The sequence below is a fragment of the Castor canadensis genome, chromosome 17 (assembly GCF_047511655.1).
Source record: "Castor canadensis chromosome 17, mCasCan1.hap1v2, whole genome shotgun sequence".
NCBI lineage: Eukaryota > Metazoa > Chordata > Mammalia > Rodentia > Castoridae > Castor > Castor canadensis.
Genome location: NC_133402.1, coordinates 53,280,641 through 53,301,304, shown reverse-complemented (window position 1 = coordinate 53,301,304; position 20,664 = coordinate 53,280,641). Strand labels below are relative to the sequence as shown.

General features: G+C 40.6%; 1 protein-coding gene across 5 annotated transcripts in view; it reads left to right on the top strand.

The window, feature by feature from the left end:
* The window catches only part of Cpne4 (copine 4), a 661,593-nt gene that overhangs the window by 508,867 nt on the left and 132,062 nt on the right, over positions 1-20,664 (top strand). For all 5 annotated transcript variants that reach the window (XM_074059820.1, XM_074059816.1, XM_074059817.1 and 2 more), the window contains exons 4-5: positions 15,119-15,190; positions 18,549-18,623. In XM_074059820.1, the coding sequence (XP_073915921.1) occupies positions 15,119-15,190; positions 18,549-18,623 (147 nt within the window). The remainder of the gene's footprint in view (positions 1-15,118; positions 15,191-18,548; positions 18,624-20,664) is intronic.

The following is a 20,664-nucleotide window of genomic DNA, read 5'->3' as shown; positions in this document are numbered from 1 at the left end:
GGACGCTCAGTGCTCAGAAAGCTGTGTAGTCCTTCTATGAGAGCTTGGAGACAATCCTTGGATTTCTCTTGTCAAAAGGAGATAGCAGTTAAGTCCCTCTTCTGCTACATCCAACAGAGGGTATGCCAGGGAGAGATGTGATCCCTCACCATTTAGAACAGCATGCTGCTCTTTCCTGTGCTGCTTTCATTTTCCCTTTCACTGCTTATAACTCATTCACTCATTCCCATATCTTAAACTTCATCCACCAAAGACATTGGGTCCTGGGTCATGAGCAATACAAATAATAAGTTTCCCAAGGCCTATACTGGTTACAAGGTAGTGGGCTAGGGACTTGCTGTACCTCACTTCATTTAGTCAGCATAACATCCTGGGGACATAGGCTCTTTCACTATTGCCATTTTACAAAAGAGGAAACTGAGACTGCGTAACATAGGTAAGTTATCCAAAGTCACACAGCTATAAAGTAGTGGAACTGATACTTGAATACAGATTTTTAGCCCCAAAGCCTTTTGTGATCTTTTCCACTTATTCTAATAGCTAGCTCATCCTAACTAGTATAAATTCAATGATAGTATCTATTAATGCAAAGCCAAGTTGGAGATGACCTTGCTAGTATTTTAGTGGGGTTTTTTTCCTTAAATTTGTTTTATATAGACCTAATCAAGGCAAACCACAAATCCTCTTATAGAAGATAGCCTTGGTTACCTTCTCTCAAGGAGATTTGCATGCTGAATTTGATTTGAAAATATAACATGCCTTCTTAAAAAGTGTCAGTGTGGCTGTCAACCTCCCCAAACCAGAATCTACTCAGCACCCAAAAGCGGTCCCTTCCTTTCACCCTCATGTTGAACAAACCCATGATCTAAATTCAGTGGCTGTCCCTGGGGTCCCCATTGTTTTACTTGGAGATATTTTCTCTTCATAGCATAGAGGACATTTAAAATTATATAAAATCCTCTTCTCTTCATTGCCGTGTGACTGTTCCTCAGTGTGTTTTCTCCCCCACAGTTCTGAGGGCATCTGTTAAAACCAGGCACTTCCTGCTTTCTCTTATCATAAGTGAAACAGGAAAATCTGTAACCCCTTGAAAGAGCCCTAGACTGTCTGGGGGCTGGGGGGATGGGGAGCTCTGACATTTATTCCTGAGAGATGATCACATACCATCTACCCTCACAGAAGTGGTCTCAAACTCACGCATCAAAATCCCCTGGAAACTTATTAGAATACAGATTCATGGGCCTACCCCTGGAGTTTTTGACTCAGAAGAGCTAGTGAGAGACCCCATAATTTGAATTTTTTAAGTTCACAGGTGGTGCCAATTCTTGTCCTTCCACAATGACAGACTTTGTTGAATAATAATAAATTCACAAACAGCATCAGTTTCATTGACCTTAATTTGTCAAGTACTACTGATTTCACTTGGTAATCATGAGCCATTGACAAGCAAAAGTTCTTTTATTCCAATCTTAATTAGTAATATTAACTCTCAGATCATACCAGGTGATGCTAATTCTTCTAGAGCAGAGACCATGCCTTGAGAACACCAGTGCCTGTTAATGAATCTTAGACTCTCTTTTACTAGTTTAAATTATGAAAGGAATTAATGACTTAGGAAGTGATCTGGAAATGTTAAGGAGGACAAAGAAAACATCTGGAAAGCAGAAAAAAATTTTCCTAAAGTTTACACGTACAGAACATATTCATGGCTTGGCATTTATGTTCTTGATGGAGATTTTAACTGCAAGAGTTTGTTTCTTCCATCCATTAAATATCATTCAATGGGTCTACTAGCTAGGCTGTTGGTGTCTTTTCTGACACAATTGAATGTTAGGATTATGTCAATCCATGAACCTTTGAAGAACTGGCAAACCACTGCAAGCTATCATGATCAATGAAAATTTGGCCTGGGGTTAGGATGGTCTGGTTGGTGGACACAGAGGGTAGGGTGACAACAAATATGCTATTGAAGCTCATTGCAATGCCCACAGCAAGTTTCACAGGTTAGCAATGTTTTTTGTATAACATCTGATACCCTCAAGGCTAAAAATGGATGGTCCAGGAAGTCAAATTTGTGCATTATAGCAGGCAACTCATTTTCCCCCTGCTTCTCATAGGAAACACTTTCCCTAATTTTGCAGAATTACTGCAAGCTGCAGTCACATGAGTGATGAAGGATGTCATAAGTAAACCACATCATCTCAGCTCCCATGGACTAGCTGAGGAACCTTTGGAAGTATTGCCTCTTCCTAGTGCTGACTGTTCTGCCCACAGGCAGGTGGAATTAAAAAAGAGGGGTTGTGGGTGAGTAAGCCCCTAGTTCTCCAAGAAGAACAAAATTAATGTTTCTTTTTTCTTTGATACCTTTGTCAGGCAAATAAACTTCTTACATTCAGATCCTAGGAAAATTTCTTTGCTTCCTCTTAAGCCAGGATGGTTCAAGGCACTCAGACCCAGTCTACCCCATCCAGGTAAGGAGCTACATATATGCCACCTTTTCTTGAAGGCAGCAGCCTGGAACCACCACAGCTTATGCTTCTGCAGCTCCCATCAGATTTCATTCCAGTGTCACATCTACCTGGCTCAGAACTACTGGCTGTAAATCCAGCCTGGAACCCTGTCTCTGGTGCTTATGCCGACTCTCTACCTTTCAACCTTTGCCTTTTCTCTACAAACACTGTCTTACTGCACCTGCTCAATCAAAAGCATTTTGAGTGTCTTAGATTAAAAAATACCTTGTCTTTCTCCCATCCCTTAAGCACGAGACACTGTAACACCATAAACACCATGAATTATCAATATGCCAAACAGCCAATTTGCTGAAGTCCAATAACTGGAAAGTCAATTCACCAAATAATACATTTGCTCCCCCCCCAAACAATTTTCTGCCAAGTCTTTGTATTTATTGAAAAATAAGATTTGAAACTATTTACAAAGTTTTCTACAATTATCTTAAAAATTTTGAAGATCCCAGAATTATTTTGTTTAAACTATAAAGTTACTAATGATCATAAACTTTTCTGCATATCAAACATTGACCTATAAGAAGACTAAACTCTCCAGTCTTCTGTCCCAAAAGTGCAGAAAAATATGGTAATAGTAGTTAAAGTACCCATTTCTTCAAAATCATGGAAGAATACATATTTTTTGAGACAGAGTATTACTATGTAGCCCAGGCAGGCCTTGAACTCCTGTTTCATCTGCCTCTGTCACCCAGGTGCTAGGATTCTAGTTGTGTGCCACCATGCTGACTATTGGAAGACTATTTTCTAAATGCTAATAGTGATAACATCTAGGCTGTGAAATTATATGTGACTTGTAATGTCACATTTGTGTTTTCCTAAAAGGAATGTGTATCACATCTTTAATCAGAAAAGACACCATAAGTGTTAATAAAACCATCATAGTACAATCTGTGTGCTGCCTTCAAAGCATTCAGATCCATATGAAGGAAAGGGCACATACATTGTAGATTCTTAAGCAAACTCTTGAAGAACTTTGAAAACCTGTAAGGAATTCCAATGTGGGAAATTGGTGGAAACTTTTGGGGGAGGTATTTGTTAAGGTTTTTGAAAAATCATTCTGAAAATATTTGAGATAAAACCTTGGTCCGATCCCTGAGGCCTCAGGGAGGAGAGTTGGCTTGGCTAATCTGTCTTTGATCTCTTGCAATATTAGTTCTGATTACAAAACAGACCTTGGAGGACTTGGAGCACTAATCACAAGTAAGTGAAAGAAAAACCACCAGATCTGCAAAGAGGTTCTGGGAGTCCCCCAAAGCCTAGAATCTCCAGTTCAAGCCTAATTTGAGAAAGAGAATGTTTGTATTTTGAATTAACCTAATAAAGTTTAGAGACAGAGAAATAATACCTACTTGGTTTACAAAGTCATTCCCAAGAGTCTTGGATTCAGATCCAAGGGCAAAATGAGGCCAGGATATGAACTAATTAACTTTGTTTTGGATGGAACATGGGCCTCTGGAGCATCACTGCACCTGCACAAGTCAGCAAAGGCGCACACTCCTGAGCCCCAGCTCTTCAGAGGCCCCAGTGGGCTGATTACTGGGCCTTACTCTGGCTTCCTTAGCATCTGCCCACCTGAAGGCTTAGATCTGGGCATTTTCCCTAGCCCATCATCAGAAACAAAGGAGCAGAAGTCTCTCTTGCTGAAATTCAATCCAGGAAAACTGGTATTGCAGTTAACTTGCTGATAGGGCTCCAGTGGAAGCAGGGCTGCTTGGGTTTTGGAAGAAGAGCAGTGGTGAAGTTGTAGCAGTGCTTAAAAGCTGCTTTTGCTGAGGAGCATTGACTCCTTACTTGGGCCCATGAATTAACTAAAGGCAGGAAGCAGTTAGATGATTGCAATGCCTCTTTTCCATGGAAATGGAAAGAATAAATTGATAGTAGGAAAATGTAACCAGGACCACAAACAAGAAAAACTTCTGGTGTAGCCAACTTGCATGCTGGCCAGTTTACTGTGCTTGTTAATTAAATTGACATTCTTATATGAATAAAAGGAAAAAAAATTGACATTCTTTCCCTCTTTGTTTACATGCTGGAGAGTCCAAGGTTAACTCCCTTTACACTTTCTTTTATTATTATTCACTTATTCAAATGTGCATACGTTGTGTGGGTCATTTCTTCCCCTGATTAAGCCAGGCAGTCTTCTATCTCTTATCTCTCTCTGACCACCAGAACAGTAAGCCTGTCAGCCAAAACATACAGCTTTGGAGTTGTGGTTCCAGACAACCTGAAGAACCAAGGCCAGCACCTATTCTAGGGCATGTGTTTTATTACATACACAAAGTGAGCCCCACCCCCAACTCATTTTTAAAAAGCAGGCATTTTCTCTCAGAAATGGGATGACAGACCTTTGATGAGTTGACTCTCCCTGTCCTCTTTGTCCAACGAATAATAAACCTTATTTCCTTTTCTTTAAAATCCTGCTCTCATTTTTTTGTGAATTGGCATTGCATCCCAGGAACTGGCTTTCTGGTAACTTGGTTGACCCTGCCATCACAGGAGTCTCTGTACTGCTCCCCAGTGCTCCTAGTGTCTTCCTGCTCCTCCAGGGAGGTAGATTTCACCCTTTCATATGACTATCCTCATAACAATATGGCAGCCTATGACTTAGTGTGTCCAGGCTATCTGAATTTATACCCTATGTCTTGCTTTAATTATTAACGCCATGTCCTCTCACTTCAAGTGTCCCCATTTGGACAATATATTTTATGATCAATTTGTGATAATAAATCACTTTCATAACTAACATTTATAAAAAGCTAATCATAAGTTAGGCATTCCTAAGTTTGGTGTTGTCAGAATTACCATCATCATAATCACTAGACCAAGATTATAAACCTTCAAAGTGGCACAGCAAAAATTCAAACCCAGCCTTTTAGATTCACAGTCAAGAGTACTAAACTTTCCTTAGCCTTAGCTATGCCACCTCTGGGCTTCTGCTTGGTATGCTCAATAAGAAAAAGACCCCTTCAAAAAATCGCCCAAGTCTTCCCACTGACTTCCTCATAAGTGTTCAGTAGAAGAGACAGACCAATTTTCAGGGGGCCTTATTGTATCAGAGGTATTGTGTTAAATAGGGCCGCTGTTGTCTCTACTTGATCGATTAAGATGTAGCCCCTGGAGTTCAACTCATTTACCCAAGATCACATAAATGGCAATTGGCAGAGCTAAAATTCAAACCTAACTTATCTCATTTCAGCACCTGGTGTCCCCATTATAGGGCATCGCTCATCCAACTGCATTCAGTTCTACAACCCTTTGTAAGTTTGAAAAAAGGAGTAGCAATTCTTCCTGAATGCTGTCATTGTGAAACTGCTCACAGAGGTCAAGCATGAAGCATCCTTCCCCACAAGGTGGCAAATTGACTCCTATCTAAAAAGTCCCCTCCCAGCTCATGTTGATCTGTGGCACCCCAACTGCAAATGGATACCGCACTCGGGGGTATTTAGCTGAACTACTCCTAAGCCACAGAATGTAAGCAGTGTAGAGTGTTGAGGCCTTGTTTTTCCCTTGGCGTGGATTTATTTTGCTTATACAGTCATTAAGCATAACAATAATGCAAAAGTCAATATGTATTCATTTATTTGCTCAATGAATAATGCATTTATTGAATGCTAACAATAAAAATAAAAAGTTAACACTGCTGTGAGACCCTATGCTGAAAGCTTTGCACCAATTATCTCATTTAATCCCCACAAAACCCCTGAGGGGTGAGTACCATTATGTCCTCATTTTCTGCTAAGCACCTGAACCTTGAAGCGATTGCTTATGTGCACACAGTTTTCAAGTAGGCCTTCTAACTCTTAAACAATATCCTCATCTCAACTACTAAGCACTTCTGTGCCTTGACCAGAATGTTTAGCCTCCTTACCAGCACTTTAAACACAAGACCTAGGAGACAGGTGATCACTGAGAAACAGCATCTGCAAAGCCTGCACCATCCGTGGGTCCATGGGATGAAGCTTTTATATCTGCAGGTCATCAGATACTGGACTCTGGACAGCTGCTGCAATCTCTTGCTCCCCAGACCTTCTCTCAGCTCTGGGAGAGGTTGTAGGGGTCACATCCCCAAGAACCTCCACGTGACATCAGTTTAAGCCATGCAAGATTTTCCCTCCCTCCATCTCATTATTTATAGGAAATGGCTTTACTGGCTTGTGGCAAAAACTACTCAGAAAAAATAAAGCCACCCTTCATCCCACAACTGAGAGATAACTAGTAAGCAAGCATTGTTGTGCATATTCTTACAGATTTTTAAAATGGTGTATCTAGATACAGTTCTTTTAAAAAAACAAACATTTGATCATTTATACGTGCTTTTTGTTGCTTGCCTTTTTTGTATAAAATGCATAATGAACATCTTTCAATGTTAGTACATAAACTTTTGCATCATTTATTTTAAGGGCTATGAGGAAGCCTATAATAATAAAATTCGTGTAGTGCATCCTCTGTTGTGGACACTAAGGCTATTCCAGTTTGCCAGAATTATAAACAACATTTTTATGAGCATCATAAGATATATACCTTTCTGCCCCCTGGACACTGATTTCTTTTAGAATAAATTGCAGTGGAATATTTGGGCATACATTTTAAGGTCTTTGCTATAAATTGCTGAAGACCTGTATAGAAACATTGTAACAATTTACCCAGTCCTATACAAGGCATTAAAGTACTCTTTTTTTTTTTCTTGCATCCTTAGTAACAATTCCAACTTTTCATCTTGTTTTGTTTTGAAGCTTCTGTCCCCATACAAAGAAGAATTCTGTCCCTGTCCTGAACTGGATCTGCACCTCCCCCAACACACACACACACACACACACACAGCTTTCTCTAGCCCAAGCTGAGCAAGGAGGATACAGGGTACTGAATGTCATGCCTCAGTCACTTCACTGGAGGTTGACTCCCCACAGAAGGTTTGTTCAGGGGCTAAGGGCAGAGTGGAGTGAGGAGGTATTGTTGAGAGTCTTCTCTTGGAGGCTGCCTCACTCTCAGCCCTTCTGCATTTTTTTTTCCTTCATACACTTTCTATCCACTCCTGCCCTTCCATTGACCATCTGTGCATTAGGGACCTTCAGGTCAGGACATGACTTTGAACCTAAGACTCATGTATTCTACACACCGTCTACTAGAATGGGTCACAGACATCTAATTTAACAGCTCAAAAGCAAGCACAGTATTTCCTCTTGCTTTCTCCATGAAATCCTCTACCTGCCCTCCTCCACTGTATCCCATTTGGTGAATGACACTTTATCCTCCCAGTGTGAGAGGCCTGAGACCCAGGAGCCTTTTCTCTTGCCTCTTACTCGCTAACCCATCTGTCAATCAATCATGAAGCCCCAGCAGTTCAGTGTCTTCAATGCCTCTATTATCTCAATACCCCTTCCACTGCCAGGACCCATACTGAGCCAATAGATGACTATAATTATCTCTAACTGGGGATTACTTGGATGGGAGAGAAAAGCAGAGAAAAGTAGATTTCCTAAGCACCTGTATGTCTAATACTGGGATTTTTATTAATACTTATTATGCATATGATAATCTCATTACCAGTTCACAGATAAGGAAACTGAGGTACACAGAGAGTAAGGCGCCCCACACCAGGGCCAGCAATCAGAGCCTTTTGTGTGATTCTTGTTCTGGGTTATCTAAGGAGAGTGAAGCTTGGGGTTGATTTAGGTGGTACTTTCAGTGGCCTGAGCAAGAGGAAACATTCCTCCTTGGTAAGCTTCTTGAGGCCAAGAAGTGATTGAGAATCACTTTGTTGTATATCTGGTAGGGCTTAGCCCCGGCCCTTCCTCTGTCATTTATGGGAGACAGGAGAGTCTCAGTTAAAAACATGAACTCTGGGATAGACTGTCTGGATTTGAAGTCCAGCTCTGCTACTTACTGGCTATGGAAACTTGAGTGAGTTACCTAGCCTTTCTGGTATGGGCAAGTAGTAGCCCCTTAAAAAAAAAAAAGAAAGAGTCTTTATAGATCCAAGTGAAAGATGAGATCACTTTGGATTAGCTAAATAGATTCCAAATCCAGTAATAAGTGTCCTTACGAGAGACGCAGAAAGGAGAGACACAGAAGACGAAAGGGCCATGTGAAGAAGGAGGTCAAGTGAAACAGCCACAGCAGAGGTGCAAGAGCAGCCACCAGTACTAGAAAGGACAAGATTCAGGGTCTCTCCTAGAGCTCTGAAGAGAGCATGACACTGCCAGTACTTTGATCCCAGACTTCTACCCTCCAGAGCCTAGAGAGAGTGAATTTCTATTGTTTTAAGTCACTAAGTTTGTGATGTTTTGTTATTGTGCCCTTAGCAAACTAATATACCTCTGTACCTCAGTTTTCTCATCTGTATATGGGCATATGGTAATGGTTACTTCGTAGGGCTGCCATGAGAACTAAATGAATCAGTACATGTGAGGCACTTTATAGCAGCTGTCACATAGTAAGGGATCTCAAAGAACTACCTATTATGACTCTGACAGTTATATGACCTTTAACTGGTAAGAATGAATATAATTAGTCAAACTTAAAGCTGGAGTCAGCTTCTTTCACTTAAAACAGGTCACAGAATGCATTTAGTCCCCCTTGGTTCTATGGGCTGCTGATATTCTGTTGCAAGCCTCACTGCAGACAACTCATAACCTACAAAAGGTGACAGGGGAAAAGCTGCCATGTATCCTTGACCTAATGGAATGATCTGCTCTGGACACTGGGCTACTGCCCTTTCTTCTTCCTCCTGATTGTCCTTTGGCATGGCTGGGGAACAGGGCATGGGTGGGTTAAGGTGCAGTATCAGCTGGCCTCTGACTAATAACTGAGCCAGCTCACTTGTGATGGTGATAGGGCCTTACCCAAGAGGTAAGGCAAAGGTGGATAATTAATACACAAACAGTCCTTAAAATCCCTCTCTCCCTCTCTGAAACTCTCCCTCTACTTCATCTCTTGCTAATGAAGTCAGAGAAAGGGTAAAAGCCTGTAATTACATTCAAAGTAATTAGAACCCTGCTTAATAGAAAGCTTAAGATAAGAAGCCCAAACCAATAGATTACCCATTGATCTCATTACCTGGGTTATCCATTCCAAATCATTTTCCCTAGGGTGGTTCTTTTGTGTGTCTCCAGCGGAGAAATAAGGACTGTACTGAATTTACATCAGATGTAAGCACACAGGCCCATAGCTCATTCTCTCCCCTGCGTGCCTGAGAGTTTCACTGTTGTGTCTTTCTAAATCCCTGCAGCTTTTCTCCAATAGCAAAACTACAGCAGAACAGATTAATTTAAAACCCCCTTTGGAATGCATCTTTTAAATCTGATCATTTTGCACTAAAATTGTTTGTCTGCATGCATTCTCACTTTCCAGCTCAGAGTTTCTCAACTTTCATATGCATGCAAAACATGATTCTGATTCAGCAGATCTAGGCTGGAGCCTGGGAGTCTGCATTTCTAAGGAGCTCCCAAGCCACTCTGCAAAGTTGAATTTGACACGTGCTTTTTGTGATTCTCTGAGAAGGTGGTATCCCTGCATGGTGTCATTATTTTATTCTCAATATCCAGCACATAATAAATATTCAATAAAAATCTGCGATGAAGGAATTTTGACTCCAAGTCTTGCAAGCTATGTTTGTCAATTGAGGCTGCCATATCAAAATATAGACTGAGTGGTTTAAACAACAGAAAATTATTTTCTTATGGTTCTGGAGGTTAGAAACTGAAGATTAAGGTGCTATCAGGGATAGTTTATTTTGGGAACTCTCTTCCTAGCTTGCAGACAGCCACCTTTTCTCAAGACCTTTTGTTTGTGAGCACCTCTGGAGGGGGAGAAGAACAAAGAGGGAGAGAGAGGAGGACAGCAAGAAAGGGGAAGAGGGAAGAAGAGAAGCGAAAGGAAAGAAGATGGAAAGAATGAATAAGGGGAGAAAAGGGAAGGAAGAAAGAGGAAGATCACGTATATGTGTACACTCCTGCATCGTCCTCTTTTTATAGGACATTAGTCCTATCAGATTAGGGCGCCACCCATATGACCTCATTTGACCTTAATTATATCCTTAAAAGTCCTATCTTCAGATAGTTACATTGGGGATTAGAGCTTCAATGTGTGCCTTTGGGGAATGACACAATTCAGACCATGACATTAAGTGAATGACCTTCGCCAAACTCCTTTATTTCTCTAAGCCTCACTTCCCTCATCCCAAGACAAGAGAGAGTTTGGTCATTCAATGCCATGAAATGAGGTAACATGTATGGAGTGCTCCACAAATTATCTAATACTGGTCTTGGTTGTGCTCCCCTGGAATCACACCTATATGCTGGAGAGTAGGTAGATGATTTGGAAGGTGAAAGACACACCGGGAGAAGAGCAGAGAAGTAAAACGGGAGAGAAAAAGCAGGCAATAAAATAAGGATGCATGCTCTAACAAATTACCACTGGGTGCAATTGGAAAATCTGGGCATCTGTGTAGTACAGACACATCAAAGTCACCCCTCACTCTGGGGGCAAAGGAGCTGGAGTATTTATGCATCAAGCCCATCAATCATCTATTTAGGTCTGCCCCCTCAAGAGGTGTCAGTCCTCACCACTTCCTGCTTGCTGCGCCTTTGGACAGCAGGTATGGCTACTTAAGGAAAAAAAACCAAAAAAAAAAAAAACTTTAGGTAAAAAAATGACTGATGTGTCTGTTAGAAGCAGGACTAGTTCTGTCAAGCTATCAGGACACCTTGGCTGTTCTCTGCAGTAGTGATCCTAGTAATTACAGCAGTAGTTTGCAGGACACTGGATATTCTTTTTGATAGAAGGATTCTGGGGCCCAAATCATGTAAGGAACACATGTCACATCTTTGTCCTCAAGGATATTCACAACCACAGCTCTGTGATGTCCTGTAGTTGAGATGTTAAATGTCTGTGGCTTCTAAATGTATTTACACAAAGACTTTTGTTCATTTAATACATGCTTACTTTTAAGAAACAAAAGTTCTATAATATATGCTTTGGGGGATTATAAATTCAGGCTAATAAGAGACATGACTGTACTGTATTGTAAAGATGCGTTCAATCTGTTTCTTGTACACCCTGGTAGCCTATGAACCAGCACCTGCATATAGAGGTGTCCAATAAATATTTGTTATTGTAACAATTTTAAAACAATTTTAAAAAGAATTCTGAAGATTTTTTCACTGACCACAGTTTCATGAAAAAAAGACTGTCTAATCCCCAAAATGACTGTTTTGAAGAATTTGGGGGAAAATTTCCCTGAATATATAGTTGTTCAAATAGTGGCTGAATGGCTGGGGGTGAGGGGTATAGCTCAAATGGTAGAGAGCTTGCCTAGCATGTGTGAGGCCCTGGGTTTGATCCCTAGCCCTACACACACACACACACACACACACACACACACACACACACACACACACACACTCACACACACACACACACACACACACTCACACACACACTCACACACACAGAGGGAGGGGTAGGGTATTCGCCTGGCTTTGTTCCCATTTATTTCAATGAAAGTGCAGACTTCCCTGAAAAATGAAGGCCTGTGTTTTATCCACTTTATGGGAGAACATGCGCTTTCTTCTCTTAGATCCCTGTGCGGGATGCAGATCAGGAACCTAATAGGATAGATGTGCCTCAGGTCCAACCTTGCTAGAAAGAGTGTTTCAACTCCTATTTCCTCCCTCTACACTTCACCCTGTTAATGAATACTGAGGTTTGCAGCTGTGACTCCATGATCGGGTGGAAAAAATCAAATTAGAGGACTTCTGACACGTGCATCCCCCTTAGCCTTGATGCCAGGCAGACCTTACTATTTGTTGGCCTCAAATGTCAGCTGCGGCCAGGGTGAGTACTTGTCACTCTGACTTCCTCATTCTCTGACAAGACCGAAGGTCCTTTTCAGCCTGGTTCACTTGCTTATGAAATAATTAAGTATACATGGTAGGTAGGATTTGCAACAAATAGGCTTTCCTCTGTAGCTCACCACTCCAGCTGGGCATCCCTGCTATTTTTGCCCAATAGTCCTAAGAATGGCAACATGAATGACAGCTCATTGCTTGTCCATCATTATTGCCATAAAAGCTTTGAAGCCCTAATTGTTACTTATTCTTTGGAGCTGAGATGGAGGCCTGGAGACTATAGAACAAGTTTGTTTCGTTGTCTGCTTGTTTAACCACTTGTATACCCAAATGCCCTTTTCCTAAGAAGGCATGTTTCCTGGAACTCTCTTTTCTGCCTAGCAGGCACAAAAGGCAGGAACCAGTACATGGTAGTGTACTTGCATACCTACAAATGGAGATGTTGGTGGTATTTCTAGATAAGAGTGAGAACAGTAAACTGTGGCCATGGGTTCCATGGGTTAAGTCTCCCTTGCTTTTCCTTGAGGAATGGTAAGGTGGTATTGAAAGAGTGCTCTGTAAAGATAGTCTGCCCTTACCTGTAACCCAACAAGTTGGTTATTATAGTCCTGGGAGGGAACATTGGAGTCAACCCAAGCCATGGGGTGGGTAACTAATGTTGATGAAACACAGAAACAATAGAAGAATATTTTTTTTTTACTTTTTATTATCATACTTTCTTTTTACTTTTTTACTATATTATTGTTTTTCTGAGGGTATATTGTGACAATGTATCATAGTTGAATTCACCCTCTCTAATATTCTCCTTTATCCCCCCTCCCCTCATTCCTGAAATAGTTTCAGGTCTCATTTTTCCATTTTCATACATGAGTACATGAATTTCCACCACATTCACTCTTCCTTATATCCTCCTTTCCTTATATCCTCCCCCTCCAACTGGTGCCAGCCCCCACACAAAAGAAATATATTTAAGACCACATTTATTTGGGAAATGGGATAGGTGGCCTTTTAAAAAAATCATATGTTGACTGAGCTACTGCTTCCAGGTGACCCTCGTTTTGTCACTTATTCATTTATCTTCCCCAATCTTTCACAATCCTCTGAGGATTGTGAGGTCAGATGTGATATCTTATTTTGCTTACTCTATTCTTCATACCTAGCACCAAGTCTAGCATACAATGAGGACTAAATCAATATCTGTAGAATTGAATAAAGCATATACCACGCATTATGTACATCTTAAATGGAGTTTTATTGATGGCATCATTGCAGTTATCATCATCATCACCACCAGGTGATTTTTTTACAGAAATTTCCTCTTTGGATTATAGCAGACAGAGCATCAGGATCCTTAAGTCTGTTTGACCTGGGGAAGTTTTCTGGACTTTTCTGCATTTGGCACTAGAACACTCTTGGTATTTATGTCCATTATTCTAACACGCAGACAAAAATATACAGTATGAGAATTTCTCCCTGCCTTTCATGGAGATTTTCTTTCCCATCATTCTGTGAAGAATGTATGTATTGTTATCTTTGCATTAAAGTTACCCCAAAACTTGACAGCTTAAAAAACAAACATCTCACAATTTCTTGTGATAGGGATCAGGGTATGGCTTTTCTGGATCCTCCACATCAGGATGCAGTCATCCCTAGACTCAGCTGAAGGGTGGATGTGTGGGCTTATGCACATGGCTGTTGGTAGGTCTTAGGTCCTCATGGACTGTTAGCTGAAGACTTCAATTCCTTTCCACTTGAGCTTTCTACAGAGCTGACTCACAACTTGTCACTTTGTTTCTACCAGAGCAAGGGCTCAGAAAGGAAGACATGGCAAGCAAGATGAAAGTCACAGGAATTGTGTAACCTAATCTCAGAAATTGTATCTCATCATTTTTCTGGTATTCCATTCATTAGAAGAAAGTCACTGGGTCCATTCCACCCCTAGGATTCAGGAATCAGAGTGGACCATCTTAAATAGGAACTGCCCACCATAACAGGTGACACGGTTCTCCTTAATAATTAGCATGGCTTAAACTTGATTCTTTGAATCCTTTTCTCCTTTGGGAATCATGGGTTGCATATCCACCCAGACCTCAATGTCCTACCAACCCTATCTTTCAACACAGGAAGAAAGAGGAAAATCAGAGAACAGGCAGGTTCTTCTAAGAATAACTTCCAGTATGATGATGATGGTGATTTTTGTTCTTGTGAGTATGCACTGACACTGGATTGTGAAGAGGACCCCAGTTACTCCTGTTGGCTTGTCTGAGCATCAGTTTCCTGATGACTTACTTTATAGCTTCCAACTAACATGTTAAAATAGAGCTCTAGAGGATGTAGACAAGAAACTGCATATTTAGACACTTGGCTCCTTTCCTCCCTGCACCCTATCCCCCACTTTGCAAACAGGTTTGGTGCTAATGTAAGAACATCCTGAAGGGTCATTTACATTACCTTAATGTATGAGTTCAACATCACCCATATAATTTTGATCTAAATGCTTCAGCAACAATTAAGCTACCTTAATTGTAGCTTAATTATCTGTAATTCCTCACTCACTTTCTTTCATCACAGGCCATAGGAGAAAAGAAAGAAAAGGGAATAACCTGGATGAAACTGGGAATATAAATGGAAATTGACATCATAATTTCAAGCAGAGTTGTAAATGCAGAATTTTGTAGAGGACAATATTTTAAAAATAAACCTGCAATTACATGATAGTATCTCTTTTTATTTTCTTTTGTGCAGATTGTTTCCCAGAGAAAGCTGTCCAAGTCCTTGCTGAAGCAGGGGAACACAGCAGGGAAGTCCTCCATCACGGTAAGTCCTGCCCACTTGCCCATGAGCAGCCCACTTGCCCACGTGTGGTGACCTATGGGCTAGCACGTCCACAAGGCAGGTAGACCCTCTGCCTACTTGGGGTTGATGCTGTAGATGCTGACCTTGTCCAAGGCACCTCTTTCTGTTTCCCCTCTTTCTCTTTCTTGACAATACAGTTTTGATCCTCTTACTTTAGAAAAAATGGTGAGGAAAAGGATTTAAAAGTGAGATTACTCACTTTTTCTAAGCACTTCTGTAATTACAATATAGGTTTTAGTAGAGGAGAAAGTTGATGTTGAACACATTAAGAATATGGAAGGGGGGCAGGGGGGAGAAATGACCCAAACAATGTATGTACATGTGAATAAATGAATAATTAAAGAAAAAAAAAGAATATGGAATTGTCTAGGTCTCTCTTCTCTCTCTCCCCTCCCCCTCTCTTCTTTCCTTCCTCTCCTTCTCTCTCTCCCCTCCCCTCTCCTCTCCTCCTCTCTCTCTCCCCTTCCCCCTCTTTTCTCTCCTCTTCTCTCTCTCCTCCCCCCCTTCCCCTCCCCCTCTTCCCTCCCTCGTCTCTCTCCCTTTCTCTCTCTCTCTCTCTTAGGCTTAGGTCTTTTTTTTTTTTTTTTTTGAGGATTAAAATTTTAATAGTATTTAGTCCAAGGGTTTGTTGCCTAAGAAAAAAGTGTCCAGCATGTAGCATTCCTCTTTGATGTAATCATTTGGAGCTATGCTGTCTGATTCTGTGCCCACTAGACACACATGATCATTTAAGCAAATAAATGTATTTAAATTCAATAAAAACAAATAATCAGTTCCCTAGTCATCATACTAGCCTAGTGTTGCATGTTCAACAGTTACATGTGACTAGCAGCTACCATGTCGGAGACTGCAGAGAACATGCTATGTTCTGCTGGGAAATGCTGGAAGTATTTCTAATTAGAGCCCTAATTTTCATGTAGAAATTCTGATAGGTGAAAGTCTGACACATAACCTTGGAGAAATGTAGAGAAAGTGGAGCTACCATTTAGCTCTGTGGGGTGGAGCGGAAGAGACAGAAAGAGAGAAGGAAGAAGGAGGAGGAGGAGGAGGAAGGGGTAGGTGAAGGAGGAGAAGAGGAAAGAAAAGCACACACATGTGGTGCTGAGGTTCTAACCCAGGCCTTGTACCTGCTAGTCAAGCACTCTGCCACTGAGTACATCCCAGCCCCCTTGGCTTGTTTGAGACATGGTCTTGATATGTAGCTCAGGCTGGTCTTGAATTCATGACCATCCTGTCTTAGCCTCTTAAATTCTGGGATTATAAATGTGTACCTCCATCCTGGCTTAAAATCATTTCTTAAAGGAAAAAATTCCCAGTGGTGAATGTTGTGACCATTCGCATAAGAACTTACCTGAGTTTGTTGCGTAGGTGTTTTATTTATTTCTTCATTTACCGTTTCAGGGGATTCATTGCACCCAGGGCTTCACATGTTAAGTACATACTCTACCACCAAGTTACACACCCAGCTTCAATATACACCCTGTTGCTTCAATATTTTGAATAATACTGACATGTTCAGTGACGAATCAAGTGTTTTTTGAAGACCCCAACAGTGCTCTAAAAAGCCGTGGATTCAAAGGTGTACTTCCAAAGCCACAAACACAAAGGACCCAGGAATGAAATTTGCTATGGTCCTTTCCCAAAAGAACAAAATCTTGTCTTGCTACCTACTCTCTAAGACATGTTGGAGATTTTATTCCTCTACACATTCCTCTTCATCTTAATTTTAAATATTAACATACTGCCCCCCTCTCCCCAATCCTGGTCCCTCAGATCAAAACAGTGGCTTCAACAGCTTCCAAAAACATCTGAAAATGTGTGTGAAAATTTCAAGGCCTCTGGAGATAGAAAAGCTCCAAACTTTTATCAGCTTCCCAGAGGTGTCTGTGTCCACAAAATAGTTAGGTGGACTATAAGATACAAAATTAGAATTGTAACTCAGTTATACTGTTTTTCTAGACATAATTCATTGAACTTTAAACATTATTCAAATGGAGTATAAAAGGAGGCATTTAGGTGGGAAGGGACAAAAGAAAACCAAATAAAAAATATAGACACAATTCTTGAATTACCATGCAGTTCTTGAGTTTTTCCTATATCCCTGGACTCATGTTTCCAGCTCTCAGTAACTCATTCTTTGTTGGGTCTATCCCTCTTTAGATAGCCTTTTTAGCTTTAATATTAGATATAAATAACTTATGTTTTCCAGTGGCTACCAGTGAGTATTCAGAACAGCTCATGAAGGAAAAGTTGAGCTTAGATAGAGTGGAGATAAAAATGAATTAAATATCAGTGTGTTAAAATAACCAATTAAATAAGGATGTTTGTATTCTGTGGTTCCTGAATACATGATAAAATCCTAATATTATTTATCAGTGGTTTATATGCAACTAGAATGGCCTCTGGACTTTTGTTGGTTCTGTCTTTACCCTGACTTTTTCCACCAAGTTCTCCTCCAAGGTTTTAGAGTCATTGGCTATCAAACATTGGAAAGTGATTTCTTATAAGAGAGCTTCTTGGACAGTATCATCTCTTCTCGTATATAAAATGTTTGTCAAGAATTCTTAGGGTTAGACATATCTCTCTGTGTGTCTGTCTGTCTGTCTCTCTCCCTCCTCTCCCTCTCTCCCTCCCTTCCTCCCTTCCTTCCTCTCCCTCTCCCTCCCTTCTTTCCTCTCCCTCCCTTCCTACCTCTCCCTCCATCTCTTCCTCCTTCTCCCTCTCTTTCCCTCCTTTCCTAGCTCCCTCCCTTCCCCCCATATGTGTTTGTGTGTATAAGAGACAGAGGCAGAGAAACACAGAGATCCCAGAACAGTTTTTGAAAAAAATAGGAATTAGAAAGTTTATTTGGCCACCATATAACCATAGGTCTGGAACAGACACAGAGACCAATTTATTCCCAGATCCCTTTTGGGTCACATTCAAAGTAATAGAAAAGTGTGGCTGTTCTTTCTTCTTTGTAACTTCCCAATGAGAAAAATTATAATTATTTATGGAAGAACTATCCAGTGTTCCATGAAATCTCTAAAGAAAGCTCTTCCTAACTGCTGCTCCTGTTGTCTTTTCCTCCAGCAGCATTCCCATCTCTCATATCGTCAAACTCAGCACAAATGAAATCTAGCTGTCTACTGCTGTGTATTTCTCAGTTCCCATTAATGCCTGGAAATGGTGTACCACGTTTGTTCACTAGGGTTATGAGAAGACTCTTGCCTAACATCTGGTTTTGTTGATTTTTAGACAATATGAGCTAAATTTGCTCAAGGGTTCCTGGGCTAAGGGATCCATCCTCCACTGAAGCTGATATGTGCTTTTCCTTTAGGTGATTGCTGAGGAATTATCTGGTAACGATGACTACGTAGAGCTTGCATTCAATGCACGGAAATTGGATGATAAGGTAAAATGTTTGGTATTAACCTTACTGAAGGAAGTAATAAAGATAGCACACAATTTAATCAGATTTCTCCCTGCAGCTATTTTTCCCTTTCAACCCACATTATTAAACAGATCAAAGATTTCAGAGAGGTGTTCAAAATAAGGCTTTCCCCAAATTGAGAAGCAGTTAATGAGAAGGGGAAGTGACTGTAATTAAAATAGGACAATTTTATTATGTCAAGGCTTCATTTGTTTCCAAATGCCACAGGAAAATATGATTTTACCCCATCATTAGGGATATTGTAAGGGTAAGGAGACAATGTGAAAGAGAAGACATTTATTAAACATCCAAGCCTTCCAAGTACAGGGTTAAAAACTTTTCATGCATTATCACATTTAATATCATGTACAAGTCCCATTTAACAGGTATTATTAACACTTCTGAGGATGAGGAAAAGGATTCAAAGGTGAATTAACTTGTTTAAGGGTTACTCCATATGTTAGTCCAGAGCCTCTGAGTAATAAACACCAAGGCAAGATTAAATACAGGAGGATTTTATTAGCAGAAATGCCCATGTGGGGACATAAAGAGAAAGTTGGAGAAAACCAACAGACTATAATGAAAGTCTGGCCCTGCATGAAGGAGAGAAGAAGTGAACTGTGGGTGAAAGTCTCCAGGAATGTCACATAGACTAAGGTAGATTTAATATGGCCATTGGCAAGTTCTGGAGCCAAAGTCAGCCACTGGAGAGACCAATGTTTTCCAGGAAGAACCCTGCCTTAATATCCCTTTCTCCCCAAGAGCAGCCCTACACGTCAATGAATATATCCACATAGGGCTCCATTTTCCTAGAATAAGAATTGGGATTTTTTTGGATGTAACACCACTTTGCTTAAAGAATGACTTACGGGTTTTAAAGCAGGGTCTTAGGTAACTGTTTAAAGTCTTAGCAGTTTATATCATGGCCTACCTCGTTGACTTTTCAACTACAAAAAAAAAATACTTGGCCCATTTATGCATCTTCTGGTTGTCTCTTTTATTTGTTACCTTATCCAATCATTCATCCTTCATTTACCAAATTGTGCTGGATATCTGTTACGCACAAGGTGTGTCCCAGTTATGCCACTGGTCCACCATAATTTGGAATCCTTCATCTAAGTAAAACAGAAATTTAAAAAACAAATAACAAATTAATGCTATATCCATGATAGGATTTGATAATTGATGGATAGTTAGACTGTCCTGGGAAGAGTACTTCATCTTGCCTAGGGACTCCAGAAAAGACTTTATCCTTATAAATGAACTGCATTTTGATATTTTTAATACCCTGTGTAGACTGGGTAAAACCTTTGCAAACTACTATCTGTTGACGGCAGCACAAGCGGGGTGCTGAACTGCGGTGTGCAGGTGAACTTTTAACCTTCACTTCTTCATAACTTACCATGCTCCTTCTCTTCCACCACCTCCCCAAGTTTCAGCAGAGTTCACAAAACTGCTCTGCACTGTCTTCCCTGGTGCCATTATAAGCCATCAAGTGAGCATGTAACAGTTTTAAGCCGCTCACTTATGGCTTACAATGTGTCTCTCCATTTAGTAGTGTCTTAAGTACCTCTAATTTGTCCTCTGATTTATGTTACAGTGCCAGGGGACGTCAGCATTTTTTAGTGGACCCATTGGTGCTATAGTGTTGGAGTGATTACCATGTAGTGTGCTCACAAAACTGAAAGAGCCTGTGTAGCACTTCATATGGTTCTAAATGGCCGTTCCCATCACAGACTGCACTGATTGCCCAGGACCCTGGTCACTACTGAGCCTCAGTGTGCCCAGTGCTATAGACCCAAGGTCCTTCATGATGTAATGGTGTCTTGTCTGGATGCCTTAGTGATTCAGAGAACAAAACAGAGGCTCTGCTTCCTTGGATAAGCCAGTCATTAAATTGATTTGCAAAAATGTCAAATAATGTCATTCTCAACATTTTCTGAATGCACAAAATTAATTATTTTCCATTAAAATGCTATTTTTGTTATGTAGTGCGTTTATTTTTATTATTTTTTTAAATAAT